We start from the raw sequence: 27,274 nt of genomic DNA, 5'->3' as shown, positions 1-27,274 counted from the left end.
TAATACAGAAAAACTTGTCTCCTGTCAACCTGTTGATATCAAATGGCCAAAAAGCATATGGGAATTAGATGACTTTGGTGTGCAGAAGAAGAAATAGGGATGAGGAGAATTCTTGCAAATAATTGTGAAAGTGGAGTAAAGTAAAAGTATTGAAATAAGGACTAAGTGTTGTAAATCTGTACTGGCACCTTCCCATCCTGTTTCTGCATTTATTAAATATGCCACAGCAGTTCTTAAGAGTACTCCGAATGCAATGGATAAACTGGGTATTAGAAGCAGACTTCTGCTTCTATCAACAAAACATGTTAATTGGATGTATAAGTGCCTGTGCTGCTCTTCTGTTACGCAATGTCAGCCCTGCAAATCAGGAGACATGCTTGCTACCACTTGAAGTAAACTGGTCGTAGTAACTTACGGATGACCTCTTAACTAGCTTTAGACCATATTTCCATTGTACCTTGCAGTAAATGGATATTGCCATGTAGGTGCTGCATGAGAAATCCTATATGCCTCAACCACGTGGGTCCTATATAATTATAGCTGGTTTTCTAGGCACTGACTATTAGACTAGGGCTGCCTACAACCTTTATCAGCAGCTTTAAGTGGACAAAGCGGGTCCTTTCATCATCTGATAAAAAGGTCTTCTGTGCTCTCACTGTGACGCTTTAGTTAGAATCGGAGGCAATAAACCTCAACTCTGTGCCTGTTGTCTGCTGGTTAGGCCCAGAAATGGCTCCTCGCTGTGCTCCTCGCTCCAGGGCAGTACGCCCTCCTTGCAGACGCCTTGGTTATGAGTCTGCCCGCTGCACGGCAGCGTGTGGAGCAGCGCCCGAGCAAGCTCAGCGGCTCCGGGAACGCTGGCTACCCGAGCCCGCGGTGCCCCGGCTCCGGCCCACGCGGCCAACCTTCAACCCCCGGCCGGGGAAACGGGGACTCGCGTGGCCCCGGAGCGGGGAGGGCGCTGCCGTGCGGCCCCGCCAGGCCGCGCCGCTTTCGGGCTCCGCCCGGCCCCCGGCCCGCCCCGGGCCCGCCCAGGTCGCAGCTCTACCGCAGCATGGAGCCGCACCTCAGCTTCCACGGCCGCCGGGCCCTGGTGACTGGGGCCGGCAAAGGTGGCCGGGGGCCTTGGGCCGGGCGGCGGGGGCCGGGCGGGGGCCGTGGGCTGACGCCGTGGGCTGACGCCGTCTCCCCGCAGGGATCGGACGCGCCGTGGCCGTGGCGCTGAGCAAGGCCGGGGCCCGCGTGACGGCGCTGAGCCGCACGGCGGCGGACCTGGAGAGCCTCGCCCGAGAGGTAGGGCCGGCCGCCGGCACCCCCGCGGGACCCCGCCCGCGAGCCCCCAGCCCTGTCCCGGGGCAGCGTCACCGCCACCCCGGCGCCCCCGGCCCACCCGCGACGACGCTGACCCGGGCCGCCCTCGCCGCAGTGCCCTGGCATCGAGCCCTTGTGCCTGGACCTGGCCGACTGGGACGCCACGGAGGCGGCCGTGGGCGCGGCGGGGCCCTTCGAGCTGCTGGTGAACAACGCGGCCGTGGCGGTGCTGCAGCCCTTCCTGGAGGTGACCCGGGCGGCCTTTGACCGGTGAGTGCCCCGGCCTCCCCAGCTCCGTGCCTGGACTGTGCGTCCGGCTAGAAAGGCAGAAAGGTGCTGTCTGCCGAGCCTTAGCAAAACAGCCAGCGTAAAGGACTGTGGCAAAACGTTCAAGATAGCGGTATCCCTTATGAAAGCAGCAGCTGCATGGGTACCAGTCAGGTGGGGCTGGGGGAGATGGAAGGGGTAAGAAGGAGAGAGGGACACGAGCAGGCCTCTAACATTCATTTTCACAGTGTTTTCTTGGCTGTTAGTGCTTTGGTCTGCTTTTTCTTGACTGTTTTACTAATTAAAAAAAAAAAAACCTTTCATACTCTTTTTAAACATTCAAAGGAAACTAAGAACAAAGGTTATTTCACACTGTTACTGAGTAGCCAGAACCTTGCAACATCACCTTCTAGATGGTACCCACACTTAACCCAGTCTGTGCAGGAGAAAAGAGCACCATTTGCTGGTAATCAAGCTCAGACCTTCCCAGAGCTTCTAATCTAGCCCCAGCTCAGTCACTACTAAATTGAAAGACAGTTGTTGATAAGACAATTTAGAAAGACAATTTAGACAATTTAGAAAGAGACAACAAAGCCAGCTAAAGGAGTATAAGAATAGTATCATAGAGTATCCGGAGTTGGAAGGGACCCACAAGGATCATCGAGTCCAACTCCTGGGTCCCAATGAAGGTACAAAAAAATGATCAAGATAGGAAATGAAATTTGCTTACTGCAGTGACTTTTTTTTTCCCCTCAAAAGAACCATAGTTCCAGATGTGTGTAAGCTTTAGGATACAGGCTATGCTGAGGCTACTTCCTTCTAAGATGGGTGTCATGCTTTGTCCAACATTATAGCTCCACATTTTCCATTTATAATATAGGCTTCATTTGTAACTGGACTGTAAAGTGCACAGATTCTACTTAGATCATTCTGTAGAACTAGCTGGTGAAAATCTGACCAAGGAAGGACTATATCACAAACAGAATAAAGGTTGCTTCTACCAATTTTATAGCAGATTCCCTATTTCAAAGTCTTGTGAAGATTTGATTGTCCTACGAAGAGCCACTGGCTGAGGCCCAGGGATCACTGTTTAAACTTTAATAGAACTGCTATATAATCTGCCAAAGAACAGAGTCCTGCTAGAAATGTGAGGATGCATGAGTGCACCTTCCCCTCTGCACAGGGGAAAAGGCCACTAACTAGCTTGCTTCCAGTGAATGGTTTATTGGTGAACACATGCCTAATTATTATTGGTATATCCATTCAGCTTGGCATCGCTATCAGTGTTCGAGTATCACCAGTCCTTCCAAGATACCAGCAGCATTTGTCCTCTCAAAACTATTCCTCTCTGGTCTGGGCGGCAACTACTGTGTAATTTTTAAATCTCATTTATCTGTAGGAGTCTTGATGTGAATCTTCGAGCTGTGCTTCACGTTTCCCAGGTGAGGATGAATTGTCACTTCAGTTGTCTCTAAGAACAGCAGCAACTAAGTTGTTCTCCATAGTGGAATCAAGCCCTGACAGGGGGAGGGCTAAGGGGACCATAATCCAACATTAACCCGACAGCTTGTGTGTACAATACCTTCACTCTCTTGCTTTGACCCTATCTCTTTCAAGTAGAAAGCAGTGAGGACTTCCTCTGGATGTTTTTGCTCTTTTGGCTACCCCCATAGCCCTTGAAGATTACTACTGAATGAAATAATGTTCTCTCCTGTTATGATTCTGGCATCTTTTTTTTTTTTTTCCTTCAGATTGTTGCTCGGCAGATGATTACACAGGGGATACCAGGTGCAATTGTAAATGTCTCTAGCCAGGCATCTCAGCGTGCCCTGCGGGATCATGCTGTTTATTGTAAGTGTGTGCAGCTCTAGTAGTGTTTATTTCATTTTTGACTAGCTGGAGACCCATAGCCACCAAGATGCTGGCTGCCAGCTCCGAGCAGAGTAAAATACCTCTCTGTGATCCAGACAAAATGCTATACACTTAAATGCCTCCCATTTTTCCCTTCTCTTGAAGGTTCCACAAAAAGTGCTTTGGATATGCTGAGCAAGGTAATGGCAATGGAACTGGGACCCCACAAGGTAGGATTATTTCTGAAAGAAAAGCGTGAAAGCTGAACGTGAGCATTTCTTCTCAGCGCAGTTTGGTTACATAGCGTGTTGCTCTTGGTCTCAGATTAGGGTGAACACTGTGAATCCCACAGTAGTTATGACGGACATGGGGAGAATTAACTGGAGTGATCCTCAGAAATCTGCTGCCATGATTAACCGGATTCCACTAGGAAAGTTTGCAGGTCAGTGTAGATCTGCTGCCAGGCTGAGGTCTTTCTCATATCCAGACCTTTCCCCTAATTGATATCACAGCCATAGGTACCTTGTTGTTTGTTTTGTTGGTTTTTTTTGTTTATTTGTTTGTTTTGAGCAAAGTCACGACTCTGGTGAGTGGCTGTGGTGGAATTTCTGAAGCATCTGACGAGGACATGGCAATCTTACCACCCCTGTTTTAGAGTCTTGTCTTTTAGGACAAGTGGAATGCCCTTACTCTATTGTTCTTGAATGTGACTGGTGGGGGGCATAGGTGCTTGCTGTGAACTAAGTTATGTCATTTGAGGACAACAAGGACTTGTGAATGTGTAGATCACACCAAGCACAGCTTGGAGGTTGGAGATATTTCCCTGCTCCAATTACTTGTAGAGGCCAAAGACATACTTTTTGGGATGCATGTTTCTCTAGTCCAATTTGAAAGGTGCACTGGATGTCCTCTATGTTTTGATTCCAGAGGTGGATGATGTGGTGAACAGCATTCTTTTCCTGCTCAGTGACAAGAGTGCTATGACAACTGGCAGCTCACTGATGGTTGATGGGGGATTTCTTGTTTCCTAAGATGACACCTGCATTTCACACCTGGCCTAATTTTCATACTAGTACTGCGTACATGTAAATGGGATAGAAAACATTGACAAAGACCCGGTGTTGCTGGACAAGAGGGACAGCAGGGCTGGAACTTGTATGAGAAGTGAGGCAAAAAGTTACCTTTAGGAGGCTGCTATATAATAAAGCTCACATACGCTGTCATGGAGAATGTTTATTGCACCAAATAAGGTTTTATCTTTGTCACTCTACATGATGATTAGAAACTGGATCTGTCTTTCTTCCAACCCTATTCCAACCCCTCCCACAATCCTTCAGAAGTTCTCCCTGTTCCATCCAAATCCACAGAGCCTGCCTGCACTTTCAGTGGGAAGGGAAAGAAGAAGTTAGCATACTCCTCGTTGCTTTCTTTGCTCTCTTTAGTAGAAAGGAAAAAAAAAAAGGAAAAAAAAACAGAGGCAACAACCTCAGCCCTGCTCTGCAGAGACTGGATTGTACGGGGAGGCCCTGCTAAAGACTGATGGGGGGGGGGAGCAGCACCATGCTGTCCTAGGGTGTGCACACAAAGGCAAATACATTGATTGCACAGGGCTGTTTCACTCACTGAGTTTGGCTAGTATCCAATAAAGCACCTAATTATTAGTTTTTCAGCTTCACATTTCATTTACTTCAACCCTTTCAGGGTCTAGTTATGATTCCTTTAACAGTCTCAGGCACATATCTGCTAGAGCACCAATTTGTTGACTATTAGCCACAGTAGGCTGGGCAAGGAGACCCCACTACTCTCCTAGTTGTTCTTGTCATTCACTACCATTGATATCAGCTCCCTCCCCACTCTCACAAGGATCTTCAGCATGTGTTTCACCTGCAGATAAAAAAACAGGCGTTCCCAGCACAGGATGAATATGTCAAGCCCTTTCAGCTTTGAGCTCAGGAGAGCCAAAACAGCCTGTTGCCCCAAGGAGCTACCTTGCCTTCCCCATTGGACTTCCCTGGGGGCTGTATAGCCCTCAGCTAGTCTCCTGCCCCCGCTGCCCCTTCACATCAACATTGACGTTAAATCAAAGAGACATTTAAAAAACACTGACTTCGTACATGATGAAGGGCCCTACGCATCCCAGCCCCCTCCAGAAACACCCAGCTAATATGCAATCTGTCAGAGGACAACAACATGCTGAGCCAGCACCTAGGCCACAGCCCTCAGAACATGGTGCACTTTTTGCCAGGCTTCTTCACAGGTGGTGGGCAGAGCACAGCCCGGATGGCTTCGTCAAACACCGTCTTCAAGCCCCGCTGTGTCAGGGCAGAGCACTCAAGGTACTTTACCGACCCTAGGGGAAAGAGAGCTCCAGCTCAACCACTCCAGTGCTAGCAGGAGACAGTGTCCCTCACCCACTCCAAAACAAAAATCTCAATGCCATGGAGACCTGCCAGCACATCAGACTCACCGATCTCTCGAGCCATGGCCAGACCTTGGGGGTAGGTGATGGGAGCCAGTTTCTTATCACGTAATCTTTCAATGGTGTCCTTATCATCCCTCAAGTCCAGCTTGGTGCCCACAAGGATGATAGGTGTATTTGGGCAATGGTGTCGGACCTCAGGGTACCACTGAAACAGAGATGCGTGATGAGAAAAGTAGCTGTGGCAGTAGATGCAGCCATGAGAATGCATTTACTATTAGCAAGGGTTTTACTAATATCTGAGATGGTGTCAACACCTGAGCAGGATACTTCTGCCTACAACTCTGAATATGCTGTGCAGAAAGAGATCAGTGCAAATGTAATAATGAAGCCATGGAAACATGGAATCATGACAGATAGCACCAGCCAGCTCTGCATACACTGCAGAAAAACTGCATTTCTGTTTCTAGGACATGCCTCCTCTTTAAGAGACAGATTTGAAAAGGCAGAAACTTAGCCAATGAATAAAGAGAACACCCCATGTAAAAATTGCAGACTATGACCTTTGTTTCTCGAAACATGAGTGCTAGAAACAGGCTTGTAGGTGTCAGTCACAGTGCTGAGTGGAGCAGTGGATTTCACTGGTTCCTCCCTTCCACTGTTGCACCAAGAAGGAGAACACATTACCTTGGCTCTGACATTCTCAAAGGACGCTGGACTCACAAGTGAGAAGCAGATCAAGAAAACATCCTGTGGAGAAACAAAAGAGCCAGTTGTGTAGAAGAGAACAGGTAGAGATAATGGAGGAAGGGTAGAGAAGGGAGCCTTACAGAAGACAACCTCCTCCCACCAGCAAGGACTGTAGCTGTATGAAACCCTTTCCCATTAAGGTGGCTAAACTAATTCAGATTTTGGACATATGACTTCATTTTAATTTACAGTACTTGACTCTACATGTTCAGAGCCTGTGTCCACAAACACCTTAGTGTGAGTCTTCACCCTGATGGAGGGGCCATGTAGCAATTGCTACAGCCAGGGAAGCAGTATTAGCGCAGCCCAATGGTGGGCAGTGCCACCAAGAGAGAATGGGAATATGGAACGTGGCTCAGCTTTACAGCAGCTCCACACCATTCCTTACACCTGAGCATTTCTATGACATGCATAACTGTTCAAACACCATTGTGAAGTAGGAACTAGAATGTGACAATCACTTAGGAGAAATTCAGCTGTGAGCCTCCTTGAACAACAAGAATTATGGCTGAAGTTATAGGAACTTAAAGGAATGAAGCCTGGATGTCCTTGGGAGCCTCCCTGTCCTGAAGTGAGAACAGTTAGAAGCAAGTCCAAGCACAGCACTCACCGTCTGTGGATAGGAAAGCGGCCGCAGTCGGTCATAATCCTCTTGACCTGCTGTATCCCAGAGGCCTAAGTTCACTGGCTTTCCATCTACCATGACATTGGCAGAATAGTTATCAAACCTGCCAAGGAAGAATCCACATCAGTGACAATCTTGTTCTCACCCACATGCGACTTTAGATGAAATTCAAGGGGCAGTGAATCAGGAGGGGTCACTGTGCAACACAGTTCCAGTGGGAGTACTCTGCCCTCTTCACACACGCAGCCATATCACAGGCATACTCACATGTGCAGTTCATAGTCTCCTCACCCAGAAAACTAACTTTTGTACATGCACACATAAGGAGCAAAGAGTATCTGAAGCCCAGGCCATTACTCACACAGTGGGGATGTACTCTCCAGGAAAGGCATTTGTGGTGTAACTGATCAGCAAGCAGGTCTTCCCTACAGCTCTGCAGAGGATGAGAGTGACAAGCATAAAGAAAGGTACAGCAGAAAGCAGTGAAGCAGGAAAACTCACCCTTACCCCCCACCCAAAAAAAGAGTTTAGGCAGAAAGTAAACATGTGAGGAAATGGAGCTGTAGCAGGCTAGAATTCCCTGTCAGGGACGAGGTCTGAACTCACCAGATGCATCCTGCCTCAGCATACATCTGACCCTGCTCTCTCCCACTCCTTTTCCCCACCTCTTCAGCCTCAACAAAACACCAAGAAAAAATTATTTGTTCCAGAAACCAAGAGGGGGAAAAAAAATAAGGTTCTGTGCTGGGCTTGCTATTGCTCAACATGTCCATAATAACCTAGCAAAATGGGTAAACAGTGAAATGAAAAAAAAGTGCAAAAACACACTGTTCAAACTCCTCAGACATAGGAATCGAATGTCAGTAAATATAAAGGGGGGAAAAATAAGTAGCCGCAAAAAATAACAACAACAACAAAAACTTTAAAGTGACTACAATCAGTTTGGAAAGAGATTTTGGCATTGGCGTGGATCACTAAAAATATTGGCTCAGGGCTTTGATGAAGGCAGATGGCATTGGTCAATCCAGTGGTGGCAGCTGGCACAAGTTGGGCCTTGGTGACAATAGCGTTAGCATATGAACTTTAGTTATCCCTGTAGAATTAGAGAGAAGCTTATTTATAACAGAGGAGTAATGGGAGTGGAAATGACCTATTTATCACTGTATAAGTTGTGCGCTGTGGAGAGCCTTTCAGGGAAACTGATAGTGAATGCCAGTGACAGGGACAGCTGGTGGTTAGTGCTTGAGTGAACCTGAATAGCCAGCCAAGAACTGGGTATTCTCTACCCAATTCTCACAAAAGTGACGTGAGAGACTTGAAGAGAGAGCCTGCAGGGGACTGCACAATGGTGCACTGGGACGACACATAGCACAGCTAGAACCACTACACAAACTAACCCTGCTTTTCCCCTGGACCACATCTCCTCCCTAGAAGAACAGGGAGGTTGTGTAAAGAACAACTACACTGACCTGTCCAACTCTTCTCCTGAACTGACACCTTACCCACCACGCAGGGCAGTCACATCGTTTGTAGATCATGGATATGTGTGTCTTTTAAGTGGTTTGGTATCCGAGTTCATTTAGTCTCTGCGCTGTCAATTTGGTCTTAAAGAACACCACTGGTCTGCAAGCCTTTGAGTTGAAATCCATTTCCAGCATGCCCTACTCCCAGCTGTTACTGCCCTCTCCATCATAACGTTGTGCTGTTTTGGTGGGTGACTCTTTCTCCTACCGCTCTTTAGCCTCCTCAGGTTAGAAGCTGGAACACTTCACTCCAAATGCATATTTAAGGATGTGGCATGCAGGAGAGGGTGGAAAGACCGGTCCTTGCCTAAGACCAGTTCACATTTAGTACTCTGCATCTCAGCTCCATGCTTGCTATGGTGATCAGAAAATCATAGTATTAGGAATGAGGAAAAACGCACAGGACAAGCTAGGAAAAGTTACAAAGCACCATAAATCTACTGCACGCCTGCATCTGGAACGCAGATGCGTTCTCAGAAAAAGCCAAGAGAGAAGAGCAAGGATGGCAAGACACGTGGTGAAACCAGAAACGGCGATGTATTTCACCTCAGAACACAAACAACAGAAGGAGATACGAGAAAAACCTATGAACGTCGAAATTTTTTGGAAGGGGTACTTTGCAACAAATCACCCCTGTACGGTGAAAATAGTCCAACGGGGACCCCTGGCAGGACGCTGAGGAGGCGGCCTCGAGGCCCAGGCAGCGCAGGGTTTTGTTCCCCGGGCGGAGCGCCGCCAGACGCGGGGCCCGGCAGCGCCCGGACACCGAGGCTCAAGTTTGCGAACAGGAGGGACCGGGGCGCGCGGGGGCAGCGGCAGGGCCACGGCACCGGGACCCGACCTCCCGCCCGCCAGGACCCCAGCACCGCAGCGCGGCCACCGGGAGAGCGCCGGGGGCGGCGCCCGCGTGGCCTCCGCTCGCCGCGCGCCGCCGGGAGCCCCGGCCCCGGCCCCCGCCCCGCGCCTTTCTGTCGGCGCCGCGGCGACCCCAGGGGAGGGCGGCGGCGGGCGCGGCCTGACGGGTCCCGCCGCCGCTGCCCGGCCCGGAGCGGGGCCTCCCGCCCGCCGGGCCGCCGGGCCCGGGCCGCGGGGCGGGGCGGGGCCGGGCCGGGCCGGGCCCTCCCCCCCGCCCTCCCCTCCCGGCGGCGCCGCCGGCTTCGGGCCCGCTTTGTCCGGGGCCGCCCGGCTCGAGGCGCGGCCGGGCCGGCCCCGCCGCCGCCCGCGGCCGCCGCGCACTCACCCGTCGCCCACCACCACACACTTGATCGCCTGCATCTGCCCGCGATGGCGGCGCCGCCGCGACTCCGCCGCAGTGACAGCCCGCGGGGGCGGGGAGGCGGGGGGCGGGGCCTGCGGCGGGGGCGGGGCCTAGGGTGGGGGGCGGGGCCGGGCCCGTTCGCCCCGCGGCGGCGCTGCGGGCCCCGCTGCAGCCTCAGGGCCGGGGCCGGGGCTCGGCCCCCGATCAGCGCCCGCCGCGAGGGGCTGCGCGGGAGGAAGGCGAAGGGCGCTGCCAGCGGCCCTCGTCCCGCCCCGCCTCCGGGCCACCCCCGCTCCTCCTCCTCCGGGCGGCGGCCACCGGCTGGCGGCGGCGCTCCCGGCCGTTACAGCAAACCCCCGGCGGGCAAGTCCCGCGCCCCCCGGCCGCTGGGGAGGCCGAGGGGTGCTGCTGACGGCCGCGGGGGGCGGTTGGCGCAGCCTCGGGTGAGGGTGTAGGATCAGGTCGCACTGTAGCTTGCATCACGGAATCGTAAAGGTTGGAAAAAGACCCCCGAGAGCTTCTGGTCCAACCCTCGTGCAGGCACGTTTAGATGTCACTGCCGTTTGCCTAGCGGTGGTGATGAACAAAAACACGGCAGCAAGAATCCTGAATAAGGATTACCTCTGGATTCCTCCATCTCTCCAACTACTCTGCCAAGAAAGCAGTAACTCGTTCAGAGGGGCCGCCTCTGGCTTTGCTCTTCCCTTACCTGCTGGTCTTATGGAGCCACCAAGGATCCACAGACAATTGCACTGCCAGCCCCTCCTCGTGACTGGGACATAGGTCCCAGCTTCTTTGCTTTTATCTTGGTACCAAACCTCAGCCTATAGACACTCAGCTTAATCACTTCATGCAGACAAACAGGATCTCTGAAAGTAACACAGCAGCAGGCCCCTCCACATCAGTCAAATAACCGTACTGTCATTGTCCAGTATTATGGAAAAATGCAAAAGCTCTTTATTAAAATAGCAAAGCAAAGCTGAATTATGACAAACAAACCACAAATACAGACCAATCGGTCCATACAAAGTTTCATTTTCCACTTGCCTCTGAAAGTATTAATTTCTTCCACCACAGACTCACTGAAGAATCAGGAGGCTCTCATTCTGGAGTCCTGACAGAGCTCTCCCCTTTCTCTGATTCAGACCCTCACATCCCTTCCCTTTCTGCTTGCCACCTGATGGACTTCTGTTGCCAGGAAAGGAAACACGTCCACACCCTGGTGAGTCAACCATCGCTCCTCTCTAGGGTAAGGCCCCAAAAGCAGCACTCAGTTCCAGGATCCTGAGAAGCCAGGAGGACAGTTTTGCCATTTCTCATAGTGGAATTAAATCTTGCTGCATTTTGGCCACAGGAACTCTAGTCAAGGGCTGCAGTTCATGAGGAAGAATACAGAACTCTCTCTTTCTATGTCAGTTGGTGTTGTAGAGGCTTGAACAATGTCCTAAACCCAGGAATCCAACACAGATATGGATTGCCACTGCACAGCAGTCCTCCACAGAGCTGTTCGTATATATAACAAAAGCACCTGTACTGCCCATCACTACAGCCAGGGCCATGGAGCAGCAGGGTAAAAGAGACAAAGTGAGCCCTGTCAGCTGCTGCTTGCATCAGTAACCACTGGCTATAAAAAAGATCCACACTATCAGTAGCTTCTGGGTCCCATGGCTTAGAGTAAATGGCTCCCACATACAGGGAACTGTAAACACTGCTAGCAATCATTTACAAGGTTTCATTGTGAACAGACAGCCCTGGCATTCAGACAAGTGTTTCAGAATGACCACTTCTCAGGGAACATACAACCCAACTGGTAACAGGGTATGCTGACAGACTGGTGCTGTGTAAAAGAACACAGAAATTGCTTCAAATGCTGTAGCAATGCAAGGGGAAGGACTCCAGATAAAACTCAGACCCACAAGCCTCTATATCCTAGCCTTGGCTGGTTCCTTCCTCCTTTCCTCTATGCTGTTGGGAGCAAGGTTTCTGAAAACCAAGAAGGGTTTTCAGTTTGCAAGCCTTCATCTCACCCCCAAAACTGTCCTGCTTAGAAAGAAGAGGCTGTACCTGAGTTGCTCATCCTCTTTCTGACAGCAGGTATCTGGATTCTTTAAGCCACACTTTCATTTCCTAGAACTGTGGGTTCTTAAGGGAGAGCCCTGCACATATGCCATGATGGCATTCTGCAACAAATTTGCTCGCTGGGCCTCTTCTTCCCTCATCCTGGAGATGTCAGCCTCTCTCATTCTCAGCTTCTCCAGCAACACAGAGATTTCACCTTCTTTGTCCAGCAGTGCCTCCCGGTGACTGCTTGATAAGACTGTGAAAGAAGAGCAGCATTGGTAGAGAAAGTTTGGGTGTCCCTAGAACAAACAGGAATAACAGATAGGCACAGCCAAAGACAACAGAAGCAGGAGTAATGAGTACATCAGACAAGCTGCAAGGCAACTTCAGCTGCAGGAGCCTATGGGAGAGGTTTTGCAAAGATGTTATACTTCACTGTGCAGGAAGTGCAAACATTTCGCTTGCTATGCAGCTTTAGACAGTTAATTTCTAAGTCTTGGTCTCTATACAATGAGGATAAGAATCCTTGCAAATACATGAGGATAGAGAGTAAAATTCATGGTTGTATTCAAAGACAGGAATCACCTCTGTCACTATCTGTAAGCATCGCTCAGTTCCAGGCCCACTCTAGGGTACTAACCATTAGCATTTGAAAAACATGAAGGGATGTATCACCTTTCAGCTGTCTCTCCAGGGCTGCAATCTTCTCTCTCAGCCCTTCCTGTGCTGTGCGTTCAGCCTGTAGGTGTCCAATCTGCTCCTGTAATTCCACTTTCACTTTATTCACTTCTGTCATTTTCTCCTGTTCCTTACTATTCAGGTCCTGACATACAAAGACAAATAAATGATTAACCATACAACTTCAGCAATTTGTTCTGCCCCTGTGGTGACCGTATCTCTGCTCCAGTCCAAATTACCTGCTGAAGTTCCTCTATCCGCCTTCTGAGTGCATCAGTGTGCAGGCTCAACTGACTGGCCTTGGCTTGAGCCTCACTAACCATTTGTTTTTGTTTAAGGCAGCAGTTCTGAGCTTCATCCCGTGATTCAGTCATCAGCCGCAGCTTCTCTTCTAGATGTTCTAGTCGTTGCTGCTGTAAGACACAAAGAAAAAAAGAAAATAAATCAATCCTATTTCATTCCTGTGAAGGGATACGCCCATCTTTGTTCCCGGCGCAGTGAACTCTTGGTTCAGTCAATTGGCCCTGAAGAACAAGCACAGGATGTATCCATAATAGATATAGCACATATCCCTTGCATTCCAGAGAGAAACCAAGCTACTTTCCGTTGACTTGAACCCTGCGCTTCCTGGGTTTTGAGGCTGTCTCCTCACCATTTTATCAGGTGTCCCTATTTTACTGTTCTCACCATACAGGGATGATATGTTGCAAAGTACCCCCCAAAAACCTCTTGATGTTTCACAGGTTTTTCTCATATCTCCTTTTGTTGTTTGTGTTCTAAGGGAAAGCATTTTGATGGAGATGCTGCAAAGCCCAGCTCACCGGCTGAGAAACAGAGGCATTTCCTTGTTAGAAGCACCAATAACACCTCTGGCATTCACACCTCCTCCATATCCTGAATGGCTCTGAAACAGCACTGTATGCAGCTAAGCAACTGTTGTGTCCCAACACAGAAACAAATGGCAGCTTTTATATGTTTTTAACTCTGTAAAGCATTTTCTTTTGTGCTGTTATGTATAAGTAAAAATCCTAATAATTTTTGGTGTATTTTCCTCATCCCTCATTCTCTTGTACAGTATTGACCTCACTGCCATTTCCACAAAGTTCAACTCTGCAGTGATATTTTTTATCCATCAGCAGTAGCCATCTGGGAAAATTCTTCTAAGTTTGGAGAAACAGAAACAGCACTTGAAAGCTGCTGTTAAACAGGATCTACACCTGGCTGCTAACTTCGAAAACTGGTAACTTAGATGAACTCTGCTATGACAACATCCACATAAATTCTGTTACTACTGGAAAGCACAGAGCAGGTGGGGACAGTGGTTACATTCTGGAGACAATTCAAAGCAGACTTTTCAGGATTCCTTCCTCAGAAATCAAACTATTATTAGGAGAGTGAAGCCCAGAGGAAGGAGCTACACTTACCAGCTTCCTAAGACAAAAACAGGCTAGGCAGCCAAATCCAACCCTTCCCACAGAGGCAGGGCCCACAAACAGTCCTTACCTCATCCAGCCGTGCCTGATTACGAACTTTTATTAACTCTTCCTCTGCATGTCCTCGCTCAGTGAGTGCAGCTGCTTTGACTTGGCTCAGCTCCTGCCACAGAAACATGAAAGATCATTCCATGTAGAAAAGCTGCATCACTGCAACACTGACCAACAAACATTAGCAGCTTCCAGTTGCAGGCCACAAAGTGACACAACTTCCTCTCTCAGTCAGGGGCAGGGAAAACAAACCCAAATGACATACTTGCCCTGACACTGTCACCTAAATTCAGTGAAAACTTCAGTTATACGGGGGCAAGTAATAGGTGAAGCTTTCCAAAGACAAGGGAATGGGAGAGGGCAGCATTAGATCTGCCAGAACAAATCTGGAGAAACATGCTCCTTGGGACCCCACAGGAAACCCAAAGAGTTAAATCCTGAAGAGAATCTAACCATGTTCAAAGGAAACTTTATTTTTGTTCAGACAGAATCTACAAGTTCCTCCATGGAACCTTCTCCTTCCTTCATCCAAAACAGTAAAAATAATTTTAGCCAATAAACTGAATGCCCCAGTTGCTGTCTTCTGTTCCTCTCCAAAGCACATTACAGCCTTTACATAGGTCATCATTAGAAGATTCCACAAAACACCCATGGCAGCCTTCTCCTGCGCTACCTGAGCATTCCAGTGCTCCTAGAGCACCCATTCTCACCTCCTCCAGAGCTATCCTGATGGCCTCCAGCCTCTGGACCCTGTCTTGCAGAGAACGTTCACTGGCCTCCATGTGCTGTGTCATATGATCCACCTGCAAAGCATCAGAAACCACTTAAACAAGTGCCGGAAAAAACATTCACATCTCCAGGTATAACGGCATGGCCATTCAGCACGAAAAAGAACGTCCTCCCGTTGACCCAGCTACCATCGAAGAAAAACACCTCCCTCCCTTACAGAACTCCACTAAGAAACTACAATACGGACAGAATCATGGAATCATAGAATGGTTTGGGTTGAAAGGAAACCTTGAAGATCAAATTCCCCCCCATCATAGGCAGGGATATCTTTCACTAGATCAGGTTGCTCAAAGACCCATCCAACCCAACTTTGAACACTTTCAATGACAAGAGTATCCACAACATTTCTGGGCAACCTGTCCCAGTATCTTACCACCCTCATTGTGAAAATTTTCTTCCTAAAACGCAATAAAAATCAACCCTCTTTCAGTTTAAAACCGTTGCCCCTTGTCCTGTCACTGGTGAAAAGCCTCTCTCCATCTTTCTTATAAGCCCCCTTTTTATATACTGCAAGGCCACAGTAAGATCTCGCTGGAGCCTTCTCTTCTCCAGGCTGGAAAACCCCAAGCTCTCTTAAACTTTCTTCATAGGAGACATGTTCCAGCTCTCCGACCATTTTCACTGCCCTCCTCTGGACCTGCTCTAACGGGTATGATCTAGCCTCTAGAAACCGGGAACCTTAGGCAGAGATCCCTTTTAAGCCAAGTTTAACGAGAGGGAGTCTGAGTTCTCATCTTCAAGCGATACAAAACACCAGAGGTTCATTTTCAAGTTGTAGCGTAACTAATATCTACCTTCCCTATGTTTTCTCTTACAAGATTTCCAAACTTTCAGAGAAATCTACTGAGCTAATTTTATTTTTAAGGGATTTGACACCTCAATAAACAATCCAAACAGAGCTGATCACAGCCTCTTGTCCTCTCCACATTCAGACTGAATTCCCCTGAAACATGACAGAGAAGATGCTAGCAAGCTGAGCCCTCATAAATGTTGTTTGAATACAGCATGTATGTCTTAATTGCTCCAATAATGCATCTCTACTTCAGTAAGCATGACAAGATTGCTTATTCGCAATTACCACTATGCACAGCAAGACTGACACATGGACCAGTCTCCACACCTCTTCAGTAGTCACATACCGCTCTGGCTTATACTCTTGCTAACTGGCAGAATGCTCTGCTTGTAGCAATGGTCTATTATTCCCACAGAAACTCTGAATAGATTAATTTTAAGAGCAGTTGACAGCAAACAATGGTCTCCAGAGGCCACTGTATGTCAGGACCAAAGAGAGACCAAACTCAGGAAGCTACAGAAAGGCCATTCTTACCTCTTTTAACCGAAGTGATTCCATGTCTTCAAGACTTTGTTTTAATCTTCTCTTCTCCATTTCTAGGCGCTCTGAGGATTAAAACCAGGCAGATCATAGAATGGTTGGGGTTGAAAAGGACCTTAAATATCATCTAATTCCAAACCCCTTGCCATGGGCCGGGACACCTTCCACCAGACCAGATTGCTCTAAGCCCTGTCCAACCTGGACTTGAGCACCTCTAGGGATGGGGCATCCACAACTTCTCTGGGCAACCTGTTCCAGTGTCTCATCACTTCACTCATAATGAAGAATTTCTTCTTTACATCTAATCTAAATATACCCTCCTTTATTTTAAAACCATTACTCCTTGTCCCATCGATACACTCTGTCATAAAGATTCCCTCTCTTCAGCTTTCTTGTAGGGCCTCTTTGGGTACTGGAAGATCACAACCGGGGCATTCCAGCTAGGCAGGCAATACTTACACTGTATCACAAACTCTTCCACACCCTTTCTCCTTGGCTAACTCGCACCACTGACTCACTGAAAGTAGCAACACCCCGTGGGTGCCCATGAGCTGTTTTTGCTCCTCCACTTACCCTCAGCCTGCACAGCCCGCAGCTTCAGCTCTGCTGTTGTGTCGGTCAAGTCTTGTTTCAGCTGGAATAACTGATCCTGCTGGACTTTGCACTTCTTCTCCAACTCATCCACCTAAAAGGAAATGACCACCACAAAAGAGTTTCTTCTCCTAGTAGCAAAGCAAACTGGCTGTACAGAACGACTAGCAAAGACACAAACATGAGTTAAAGCAGAAGACACATGCACAGCAGAGGCGAGCAGTGCCCAGGTTCCACCTCTCAGCCTTGAACTTTCTTTCTTACCTGGTTTCTTAGAAGCAAGTTCTTCTCACTGCAAGCAGACAAGTCACGGAAAAGCTTCCCTTCCCGATCAGCACCTTCCTGCAAACAGCATAAAAATTAAAAAGAGCCTGTACAGCCCTTAATTCTTTGCACTGCAAACTTACCCTCAACCAACACCACAACCAATTAAATCCAACCTACCCCACAAACACCATGACTCCTCTCCATGCCTATAGCACTATCTAATTTACACAACGTTTGTCACAGCAGGTGTGGCTAACCCACTTATAGTAAGAATGATGCTTGCCTATCCCAACCTGCATCCCCCAAATCTACACAAACGAGGTATGACCTAGAACCCTGCTCTCAAACCTAACTAGGAATTATCCAGCCCACCTGCTTTTGCTGCTGGAGCTCTGCAAAGTGGCGCTCAACCATGTTGGCTTGTTCCTGTTTCATGGCACTCAGAAGCTCTCCCAAATTGTGCACCTTCTGCTCAGACAGAGCCAGGGCAGCTTCAGTCATCTGCAGTCTATACAGAGAAATATTTTTCAGGACCCTTTCTAAGGGAGACACTTCCAATGAGCTCTCTAAACTACATGATACAAGATGTTAACATGAATTTGGCACTGGATGATTTTGGCACTGGATGGCCAAATGAAGCAATTTTTGCCCCTGGGTAAAAGACACCATAGACCTTTGCACCCAGCAGCCTCTGCAAACACTGACCTGGGACTTTTCAGAGCCTGGTGTTCTGGTGCCCCATCCCATTTGCAATGAGATGTTTTCCCTGCCTGGACCCCTCCAGGATTTGCCCAGTCTCACAGAAGAATAAAGCTGGCTCTTTTATACCACTGCAAGATTATCTAATGTTAGGGATAGAATTTAAACCACGGGTAGTGAAAGTGAACGATTTACTCTCTACATTAAGGACACGTCCACTCTGATGCATGGCACAATGAAACTACCTTTAGCTGAACTGGCCAGTCTCATCAGTGTTTGAAGTCCAAACACTGTCATGCGCATATGGCTCTACACAGTCTAACACCACTCCTGGGCAGTTCCAGCTCGTTGCTCCTAAACACAGAATCTTGTTGGTCAGGTTCCTCCATGTCTGCAGTGGTTTCTCAGAGGACACTGTCAACTGACAGTGGAAGCAGGTATAGTCTCTTGCCAAGCTGTAAACCATGCAAGGAACATGTCCCCATCCCATCCCCACAATCCCTTTACTCTTTTCACTTTCTGTAATTCACTTGTACTTACAGCAATGCACTATGTTTTTACTTAAAAATCTAAAGGCCTGATCTGGCCATAATTTCTGGATATTACTGCAGAAATTATTAAGTGAAATACTAAGCCAGCCACTCTACAATATTAGCTAGCCTCTTTCTTAACAGCTCTGCTCAGCACTGCCTACACAGCATTGAGCACTGAGAAGATTAACGTTTTTCTCCTCCATACTTGGCTTTCAGTGAATTCATAATAGAGTGCTGTTCCTTCAGTGCTTCCTGCAGCTGGCTGACTCGTCCCGCAGATATCCTGCATTCGGGGAGGGAGAGAGAGGAAAAAAAATGTGGCTAATTTCTGTGAGGAAATGGGAAGGGCCCGATTTTGCTATCAAAAAGCAGAAAGCACTCAGAAATTCAACTCACCTGCCACTCCTGGCTATTTCTTCTCTCTGTTTGTCTATAGTATCCATCAAATCTAAGAACTGTGAACAAGGTGAGCATCAGTGAGAAAATGAACCTCATCAGCTTGAAGCACTTTTGTGTCTCAGCTTTCTCTTCCTAATGACAGCAGGAGACAGGTCAAGCCACTCTCTTGAAAGAAATCAAACTGGAGGTTTAAATGGTTCCTTAGCATGTCAGACTGAGGTCATTGGCTAGACTCTACACAATTAAGGGTGAGAAGGAAAACAGACTTCTATTTCTAGGTTTTCACTCCTTGGAAAATACCAAACCAGTTACGGCACAAGAACTGAGAGCACAAATATGAGTGAAAAAACACACTCAAATTCCTCCACAATCCAGACTGAATACGCTCAGCAGGGGATGTGTCAATACCTACACTGGCATGGATTTGATTCCTGAGCAACCTAGCTCAGAGGAAGAACCCTATTTACTAAACAATGCTGAGTACTGTTCGTAAAGATGTATGTGCAACTTCAGGTGCACTAAACCTGTCACTAAGTGGTTCATGGGGACTGTGAGGGAAAGTACTGGATTTCAGCCATCCAATTTGAATTGCGGACATATAAGACTGCTGACCTGCTTGGTCTTCTCATCCTTCAGATTCAAAATCTCCTTGCTGAGCATGCAAGCTCGGTTCTGGGTCTCACTGAGGATAGTCTGACGGTCTTGGTTGTGATCCAGGGCTTGTTCTGATGCAGAGAGAGCAGGAGAACATGCACACGTTACTATAGCAACAGAACAGCAAGCACTGCTGGAGGACCTAGTACTCAAAATGACAAAAAAAAAAAAGCAATCAAGCTTTTGGTGCTACCAAAAGCACCGGGACAGTGGCTCCTCTCAGGCAGGTCCATGTACAGAGACTGCTCTCACCTTAGAGAGGCAAGGCCAGGGCATAATCAAAGAGACCAATGTGGGGTAATCCAACACCCCAGTCACAGGAGAACCAGTGACGAAGGACAAGCTGCATTAGCCATATCCAAACTTGTCTACTCAGGGGCAAACTTAAGCCCCAAGTTCTCCCATATTAACGTGGCATAGCAGTCTTTAATTCAATCCAAATTATTTTTTCCTCTTGCTGGTAAAAGTAACATCTCCAAACTGACTAGCTCTCATTAGAGGGCAAGAAGTAGCAATGTAGGGCACTGTGTATATGTTGTCGAGAAAAGGAGAGGAGAAGGGATAGCTCTCTTCTGGAGCAGCAAGCGCTCTATATCCCTCAAGTGCTACATCCCTCATGTGAGATAGGAGAGGAGTTACTGATTCCTTCCCATGTGTTTAGGGACATGGCTTAGTGGACTTGGTAGCGTTAGCTTGATGGGTGGACTTGATGATCTTAAGGGTCTTTTCCAACCTAAATGATTCTACGATTCTAAGTCTTACTTACCCACAGCTTTCAGGATGTCACTGGGAACGTTGTTCCCAGCCAGCTCCAGCCTCTTCAGGGTCTTGTTGCTGCGCAGGCAGTTCAACAAAGCTCGGCCACCCAGAAGCCCAATATTGTTCCAACGCAAATCTATACAGAAAGCAAACTTTCAACCCAGTAGTCACACATCTGCTGAAAAATACAGGGCTCAGGAGAAGCCATGCTCCTTATACTTCTGCATGCAGTGCTAACTAATCCCATAAGGTCTCATCACATACATATATGACTACTACCTCCCTTTTCAAGATGAATGAAGGGGAGGGAAAATAATTGGCAAAGCAAGAATGAATCTTAAATGCAGGAAACCATCACAGTTCAACAGGTACACAAGTTTGTCCCTCAAAATTTCATCTCGTGAGCTTTCCTTCGACAACCACAATCTATGGATGAGAAAGAACCATCACCAAGAGCCACGTTTTCCTAAATGAAATTCTAGCAAAATTCCTTAGTAAGAACAAAGCCAGTGTAAGGTAAATTCCAGAGTCTGGCATGAGGCATGCCAACAGGATCTAGAAATGGGAATTAACCCATTGCGTCCTCCCAGAAAAACTGTTCTGCTCCAAGCACGCAATCTTCATCTGCAGTTTTGGTTCCAGAGATCCCAATTACAGTTCCCGCCCTGCAAAGCACTCTGGACTGACAGGAACTGGGAATGATTGCTGACTGGTTGGCAGGTATCAGGGCAGGCTGCAATGAGCCTGTGCACACACATGCATGTGCGTGCATGTAGGCAGACAAAAACTAGTCACTCTTACCCAGCTCCTGTAGGCTAGCATTTCGTTTCAGTGCCATGGCCAACTCTCCTGCCCCATGATGGTTGATCTGGTTATTGCGCAGATCTAGTCGCTGGAGAACGTTGTTTGCTCCCAGTCCCTGGCAGAAAAAGGAGAAGCCCTCCTCCCACACGCCCAGGCTGTTCCATTCCAAGATTAGGCTAGGGAAAAATCAAACAGGACAGGAGTCTACAAACTGACAGTTGCAAGAGCTTGAACAACACCCGGATCATAGTACTCATTCATACACCCAGCTCCCCTAACAGAAACTTAGTTTCAGAGAGCAGGGTGCTGCTAGAAACCTGCAGCCTCAGAAGGGGCTCCAGTTCTCGTTCCTTCACCTGAGCCATACTTCACAAGAAATGGAAAAGCATGACATTCCTCCTACCCCAAGAAATACATCTTCACCCCTCATTCTTTTCCAATTTTGTGTTCCATTTGGCAGGAATAACAGAAAGAGAGATAGATGCATTTTTTTTTTTTTTTTACCTCCTGATGGATTTGTTCTGCCTAAGAAGTTTTCCCAAAGCCTCAGCTCCCATGGTTCGCAGGTTATTTCCCTGAAACAAAAGTCCTGGGTGATCAGTAAATTACACACTGCCCCAGTCTAGCTATCCTATCAAGCAAGGTGTACACCACCAGATGTACTCCAGCTGTAATACTGACTTCAGTCAGTCAAAGACGGCCTGTGTAGTATTTGTTTCATGTATCAGACAACCTTCTGGAAAGTGAAACACACCTGGAGGAACAGTGGATACAGTTGAGAAAGACAGGTCTGATGCAGTTTAGGACTGTAGATCCAATAGAACAGCTATGTGCTAGAGGAACGCAGACAGAAGGGCACTCTCGTTGCACAGCAATTATCACATCTGAAAGTGCTTGTTTAGTCCAAACCCTGGGCTAGCAGAAAGACACTAGCCAGCTGGATAAACTCTACAGAAGAACAAATTAACTAGTAACCCGCTGATTAACAGAGAAACCTGAGGAAAAGCCTACATCTGACCATGTAACAACTGACAAAAAATCTACAGTAATAACTTCCTATCACAAAAAGCGAATAAAAACAAAGATGAACTGTGAGGTAATTCTGGGAAGTTGTGATGCAGTGTTAGGGAGGCAAAGACTGAGTCCCAGGAAAACAAGAAATATACGGAACTACACATCTTGCAGAATAAACCTGCGCTCGAACTGTCTATTTTTAACTCTGATTAAGCTTGTATTCCCCTTTCCTTCCCAATCTATTTGTCTTAATTTTAACCTAACGGACTCACCTTCAAATCCAAAGATTTGACTGTGGTGTTAGAACACAGACCATGCAACAGAAGTTTCACACCTGGGTAGGGAAAAAAAAAAAAAAAAGAGGCGGCAGCTATTTATTTGGTATGTATGTGCAACCCTCTGCCCTAGATAGAAAACATTCTTTACAACAGCTACTTCAGAAGCGGTTGCTACAACAAAACGTATCACTTAGCAAATGGCCAGTGTTGCTGCTGGGGAGGCAGGAGCCTGAACTTTCAGGGCAGTTTTTTATCTACCACCACAGAAAGAAGAATCTGGGTAGGGAACTGCATGTCACCCCATGGGCCTTCCTATCTCAGGCATGGAAACAGTCTGTGCCCAGACAGGCCACATGGACAAGGCACTTGCTCTCGCTGGCTTACTGAATTCCTGCTCACACAGTAGGGACCGAGCAGAGAATCGCCCCGTGGCTGACAGAACCCCTACCCAATGTGTCCTGGAATTAACGATCTAGCAGTTAAAGCTGACTAGCATCTGAAACTTCCTGAACTGGTAGCTACGTCCAATCCCTTCTATTCAAGTTAAACACCTGGAGACATACTCTCGAAGACAGAAGGAAAACGCTTCTGGCCAAAAAAAAGGGATTTGTGACCAGCTTCCAACTACGCTGTCACCTCACTGCCCAGTCACAGGCGGGGCAGATCCATTTGCTTGGAATAATTCGCTCTTCCCCAGCCGTGCTCCCTGCCGGCAGACGGGTCCAGGTCCACAGCTCCTCCTCTACCGCTGGTGGGCCCCCGACAGCCCGCGGGCTGCGGTGCAGCTCCCTAGCCGGGGGCACCCCCCGCGATCGCGGCGGGCGGAGGAGAGCGGGCAGGGCCGCGGCCGCACGGACGGGCCGCACCCGGGAGCGGCCGCCGGGGCCCGCCCCGCCGCACGCTGCGGGCCGGCTCCCGCGCGGGGAGGGGGGAACGGCCGGGGCCCCGCGCCCACCTTCCTCGCTCAGGCCGCAGTCGCCGAGCGCCACCTCGGCGAAGGGCGCGGCGCCGGGCAGCAGCCGGCCCAGGGCGCCGCACGTCTCCAGCGAGAGGCTCTGCGCCGCCAGGTCCAGGCGGCCGCGGCCCGGCGCCTCGCCGAGCTCCCGCAGCCGCCGCAGCACGGCCTCCTGCGGCGCCGCGCCGCCGGCCGCGCACAGCCGCGCGTAGGCCCGCCGGAACTCCTCCATGGCCGCGGCGCGGCGCCACCACCCGCCGCCACCACCCGCCGCGGGGCCGCGCCCCGCCCCCCGCCGGCCGCACTTCCGCGGGGCGGGGCCGGCCGCGCGGGCCGCCATGGAGGAGCGGGACGGCGGCTTCAGGAAGGTACGGCGGGACCGGGCGGGACCGGGCGGGGGCGGCCCCGCCCCGCGGCCCCGCGCCGCTCAGCGGCCGTTCTCTCCGCGCAGGAGACCGTGGACCGGCTGCTCCGCCTGCACTTCCGGGACGACAAGACGCGAGGTACGGGGGGCGCGGGGCGCGGCGCGGCCCCCCCGCCCCGCGCCCGCCTCCCGCTAGCGCCTTGTCGTTGCAGTTAACGGCGACGCTCTGCGGCTGACGGCGGAGCTGCTCAAGGTCTTCGTGCGAGGTGAGCGCGCAGCACTTGCTCCCGGCCCGCCCGCCCCGTGGCAGAGGCCCGTTACCGGCCCGAGGGGCCCCGCCCGCCCCCCGTTCGCTCCGGTGCCGCAGCGGAGGAGCCGCGTGCCCGCTGCCGCGCGGCGCTCCGGGTGCTGCCGAGCGGCCTCCAGGGGGCTGGCGGCTCGCCCTCCCGGAGCCCCAGCCTCTGACCCCTCATCGCAACCCCCCCCGCCGCCTGTAAGCCCCCCCCCAACGCCTCCGACCTTACGTTTGTACCGCAGAAGCAGCGGCACGAGCAGCGCGGCAGGCTCAAGCAGAGGACGTGGAAAAAGTGAACATTGAGCATGTAGAGAAAGTGCTGCCACAGCTGGTACGTAACTAGAACCCGAACTGCACGTTTACAGGATACGGACGTGGACTGAAGCTGCTTAATCCTCTTCCTTGTGGGAGGTGTAACAGTGAGCCATCAGCTGTGCTAAGTGGCTTGTTGATTAAAAAACTAAAGAAGCTGTTGCGCTTTCCTTACAGCTCCTAGATTTCTAGAGACCCCATGAAGCAAATGTGACGTGCCAGCTGCCAGCAGAAGATCCTGATCTGACAGTGAACATCTGCCTTAGTATACTCAGAGTCTAGCTCTAGGAAGAACAGCGTCATCACCTTCTTTCTCTGCCATACGGCTTCCATTTCCTCTCCTTTACCAAGCATGACAAAGCCCTAGGCAACTATGCTATCAGATGTTATTTTTAAAAAGAGGCTGCCCTACACAGTTTTGATAGACTGTAATTGGTTTCCATGTTGCTGCCTTACTCCGTGAACAGTAGCCCGTACTTAAGAGCATGGTAAAGTGCTGTTGCTTTCTCAGCTAATGTGAGAAACAGGTGCTGCTTCACAAGAGGAGATGTATGGAAAGACTTAATGGCTGGAAATGTCATCCAAACATCAGGCTCTCAACGCCTCAGCAGGCAGCTGTGGCAGAAACTTGAGGTTCAGCTCCAAGTCTGCCTAATGAATAGGTTGTTAACAGGAGCTCTGTTACAGGCTCCTGCCAAAAACAGGTATCTGATCTTTGTTTTATAAATAAACAGTGCCTGTCCCTCACTACTTTCCAGTATTTCTCCAGCACTGTGACATCAAAGAATGTTCAGAACCTTTTAACCATTTGATATTCTCCTCAGAAGCTGCTTCCACTCTGCTATAAATTTGTTCTCACAAAGAAACATCAATAAATCAAAACCAAGTCTCCCTCCCTTGTGCAGGCTCTTTGCTGTAATTAATCATCAAAAGTCAAGTTGCTTCAAAGACTTGCACAGTTTTACCCTCACCCACCCTCTTCTCTAAATCTTTGTAGGACGAAAGGAAAAAGGACAGAATAACAAACAGCATGTGTGAGAATCCCACATCATGGGACAGTTCGGCCCCTCAACCAGTGGGGGGGCTGGGGGCGGGAGCTGTGAAATAAGAAACCTTACACATGTAGGGAGGATTCACACAACTGAACTGGCTTTGTTGGGAAATACATAGCTTGCTACATAAAAAGCAGCTGACACTAGTGTCTTAAGGGTTGCACATTGCTGCTGGCTATCTGTAGTCTTTATAATTAGTAATAGTGACTTTTTTTCCCTCCAACTGGCAGCTGTAGCAGGCAAAGGCTCAGTAGGTCACTGTACTCTTTCATCTAAGAACCATCCAGGTCATCACTCCAGACACAAATCACTTGGAAACTTAAATAAAACCACAGTTTAATACACATTCTTTTTGGTGACAGTACCAGTTTAAGCAGTGCCCCAACCCTCTCCATTGCAGCCTCTTTGCCAAGAGAACTGTTTGTGCAGCTGTACAACGAAACCAGTGAAGTAACTGACCTAGTTCAGCATTCAGCCCCACAACCAAGCTGTAAAAAAAAGTCAATAGCAAAAAAAAAAAAAGCACATAATACTACCTTTGAATGCCCAACAACCCCAAAAATGAGTTCAGCTACTACAGCAGAAGAAAGATTGAAGCAAATCTGGTATCTGCTGGTATCTGCATGTATTGCTCTGTGGCACAGTAGGAATCCTTGTTAGCAACTACCTTATTGAAGAGCCTGCAGTTTTTAAGTATGAGGGCCTTATTCCTCTTAAAGAATCCACTCCTACGCTGCCTTATCTGCATTCCTAATCCTCACTTCCCCCATTCTGACTCCTAGTGGCATACAGATCTGTCAGTCTACTTCCCTAAAAACGCAAGAGTTCAATTACCCAGCCACCAGCATTCTTGACTGTAGATGACTGCAGATCTGAATGTTAGTGGTAAAGTGGTACTGTAACAGCAGCAGTTAACACCCCCCCCCCTTTTTTTTTTGCATAGGGAAGGGGGAATAAGACCTCTGGTCCAGCTGTTGGAAGTACCATTTTTTCATTCTCCTGAAAAAGGAGTAGATTAAATTGTGTTTAGTGCATTACAGTGTTACACAAGGGAGACGCACAGGCAGAACTGACTGAAGTAGTGCACACACAGCAGGATGAACGTGGCTGCAAGAGTCAAGAGGGAGAATGCTACCTCCTCACCAGAAACCTCTTTTGACTGGCGTAGCCCATTAGATTATAATTAGATAAACCAGTATCTTGACTTTTAAATTATTAGAAAGTTCACTCTGGGGATCTGGTTAAACCCAATATTGATCCTGCAGCTGTTGCTCATGTCCAGCCACAGCTAAAAAGAAACTGCCGAGATTTTTTAGTGTCTCTCTGTCTGATTAAGTCACATCTAACTTTCTGTGAACAGCAGTTAGGTCAAGATAGACCAGACACTAGCTCCCTAATCCTCATCCCTGTGCTTAACCCAAGAAACTGCCCCAATAATATTGATACCGTTATCCAAACATTTCCCTCTGTTTGCCTGTAATACGTACTTGCAGGTGACAACTATGGTGCTTGCTCTTTTATCTAAACTGTTGGAATCAAAATAGCTAAGCTAGCCGTAACTAGTTGACGTTGCCTGTGCTCTTCAAAAACAAGACTAGCACATTTGAAAGCCCAGCACAACTTCCTACCAATCAGAATGCTCCCATTTATTCTACTCCAGTGAATCAGACAACACCAGCACAAGTATATACACACCGGCACACCCGTACCTATACAGGAGCCAACCTATGGTTATTTGCCTCCAATATATCCCGCATGAACTCAGCAAAGTATCTCTAGCTACAATACACTGCTGACTTCTGTGAAAAGAGCAAGCGTAACATAGCACCTGAACCAAGATAGATAGTCCTGTGGAATGCATGCTCAGCCCACACTAAATCCACTAAAGTAGTAAGTTTTAAACATTATTTTAGTTTCTTTTGTTTTGCTGTAGTATGTCTTTCACAGAT

At 48.9% G+C, this 27,274-nt stretch overlaps 4 protein-coding genes across 10 annotated transcripts; 2 read left to right on the top strand and 2 right to left on the bottom strand.

Moving 5' to 3' along the window:
• Window positions 1–1,052: 1,052 nt before the first annotated feature.
• Window positions 1,053–4,652, top strand: DCXR (dicarbonyl and L-xylulose reductase). Its single transcript, XM_083804772.1, has 8 exons — window positions 1,053–1,112; window positions 1,196–1,293; window positions 1,427–1,581; window positions 2,978–3,020; window positions 3,330–3,429; window positions 3,595–3,659; window positions 3,754–3,871; window positions 4,357–4,652. Exons 1-8 carry the CDS (start codon window positions 1,055–1,057, stop codon window positions 4,458–4,460), a joined length of 741 nt encoding a protein of 246 aa, XP_083660898.1. The 5' UTR covers window positions 1,053–1,054; the 3' UTR covers window positions 4,461–4,652.
• RAC3 (Rac family small GTPase 3) lies at window positions 4,646–10,139 on the bottom strand. 2 transcript variants are annotated; one of them, XM_083804751.1, is made up of 6 exons: window positions 9,987–10,139; window positions 7,585–7,656; window positions 7,209–7,326; window positions 6,536–6,598; window positions 5,897–6,056; window positions 4,646–5,779 (listed from the first exon to the last, which is right to left on the bottom strand). In XM_083804751.1, the coding sequence occupies exons 1-6, from the start codon at window positions 10,019–10,021 to the stop codon at window positions 5,649–5,651; spliced, it is 579 nt and encodes a 192-aa protein (XP_083660877.1). In that variant the 5' UTR covers window positions 10,022–10,139; the 3' UTR covers window positions 4,646–5,648. The 2 variants fall into 2 exon arrangements, with proteins under 2 accessions (XP_083660877.1, XP_083660878.1); XM_083804752.1 differs by lacking the exon at window positions 7,585–7,656 and having other exon boundaries at window positions 9,987–10,135.
• Window positions 10,140–10,938: 799 nt separating this feature from the next.
• LRRC45 (leucine rich repeat containing 45) lies at window positions 10,939–23,534 on the bottom strand (the record flags this gene model as incomplete). Of its 5 annotated transcripts, none has more annotated exons than XM_083804688.1 (17): window positions 10,939–12,364; window positions 12,741–12,888; window positions 12,983–13,156; window positions 14,247–14,339; window positions 14,938–15,030; window positions 16,344–16,414; window positions 16,923–17,034; window positions 17,205–17,282; window positions 17,580–17,715; window positions 18,645–18,722; window positions 18,836–18,894; window positions 19,451–19,563; window positions 20,259–20,387; window positions 21,053–21,231; window positions 21,560–21,630; window positions 22,342–22,403; window positions 23,303–23,534. In XM_083804688.1, 17 exons carry the CDS (start codon window positions 23,532–23,534, stop codon window positions 12,276–12,278), a joined length of 1,917 nt encoding a protein of 638 aa, XP_083660814.1. In that variant the 3' UTR covers window positions 10,939–12,275. The 5 variants fall into 5 exon arrangements, with proteins under 5 accessions (XP_083660814.1, XP_083660813.1, XP_083660817.1 ...); XM_083804687.1 differs by having other exon boundaries at window positions 10,939–12,321; XM_083804691.1 differs by lacking the exon at window positions 23,303–23,534 and adding an exon at window positions 22,911–23,220 and having other exon boundaries at window positions 10,939–12,321.
• On the top strand, window positions 23,533–25,164 carry CENPX (centromere protein X; the record flags this gene model as incomplete). 2 transcript variants are annotated; one of them, XM_083804771.1, is made up of 5 exons in its annotated part: window positions 23,533–23,670; window positions 23,754–23,805; window positions 23,879–23,932; window positions 24,207–24,292; window positions 24,451–25,164. In XM_083804771.1, 5 exons carry the CDS (start codon window positions 23,533–23,535, stop codon window positions 24,463–24,465), a joined length of 345 nt encoding a protein of 114 aa, XP_083660897.1. In that variant the 3' UTR covers window positions 24,466–25,164. The 2 variants fall into 2 exon arrangements, with proteins under 2 accessions (XP_083660897.1, XP_083660896.1); XM_083804770.1 differs by having other exon boundaries at window positions 23,564–23,670; window positions 24,204–24,292.
• Between the last annotated feature and the right edge of the window lie 2,110 nt (window positions 25,165–27,274).

Source organism: Anser anser, assembly GCF_964211835.1.
Source record: "Anser anser genome assembly, chromosome: 19".
Classification (NCBI taxonomy): Eukaryota; Metazoa; Chordata; class Aves; order Anseriformes; family Anatidae; genus Anser; species Anser anser.
The sequence above is the reverse complement of the archived record's forward strand: the minus strand, read 5'-3'. Positions and strand labels throughout refer to the sequence as shown.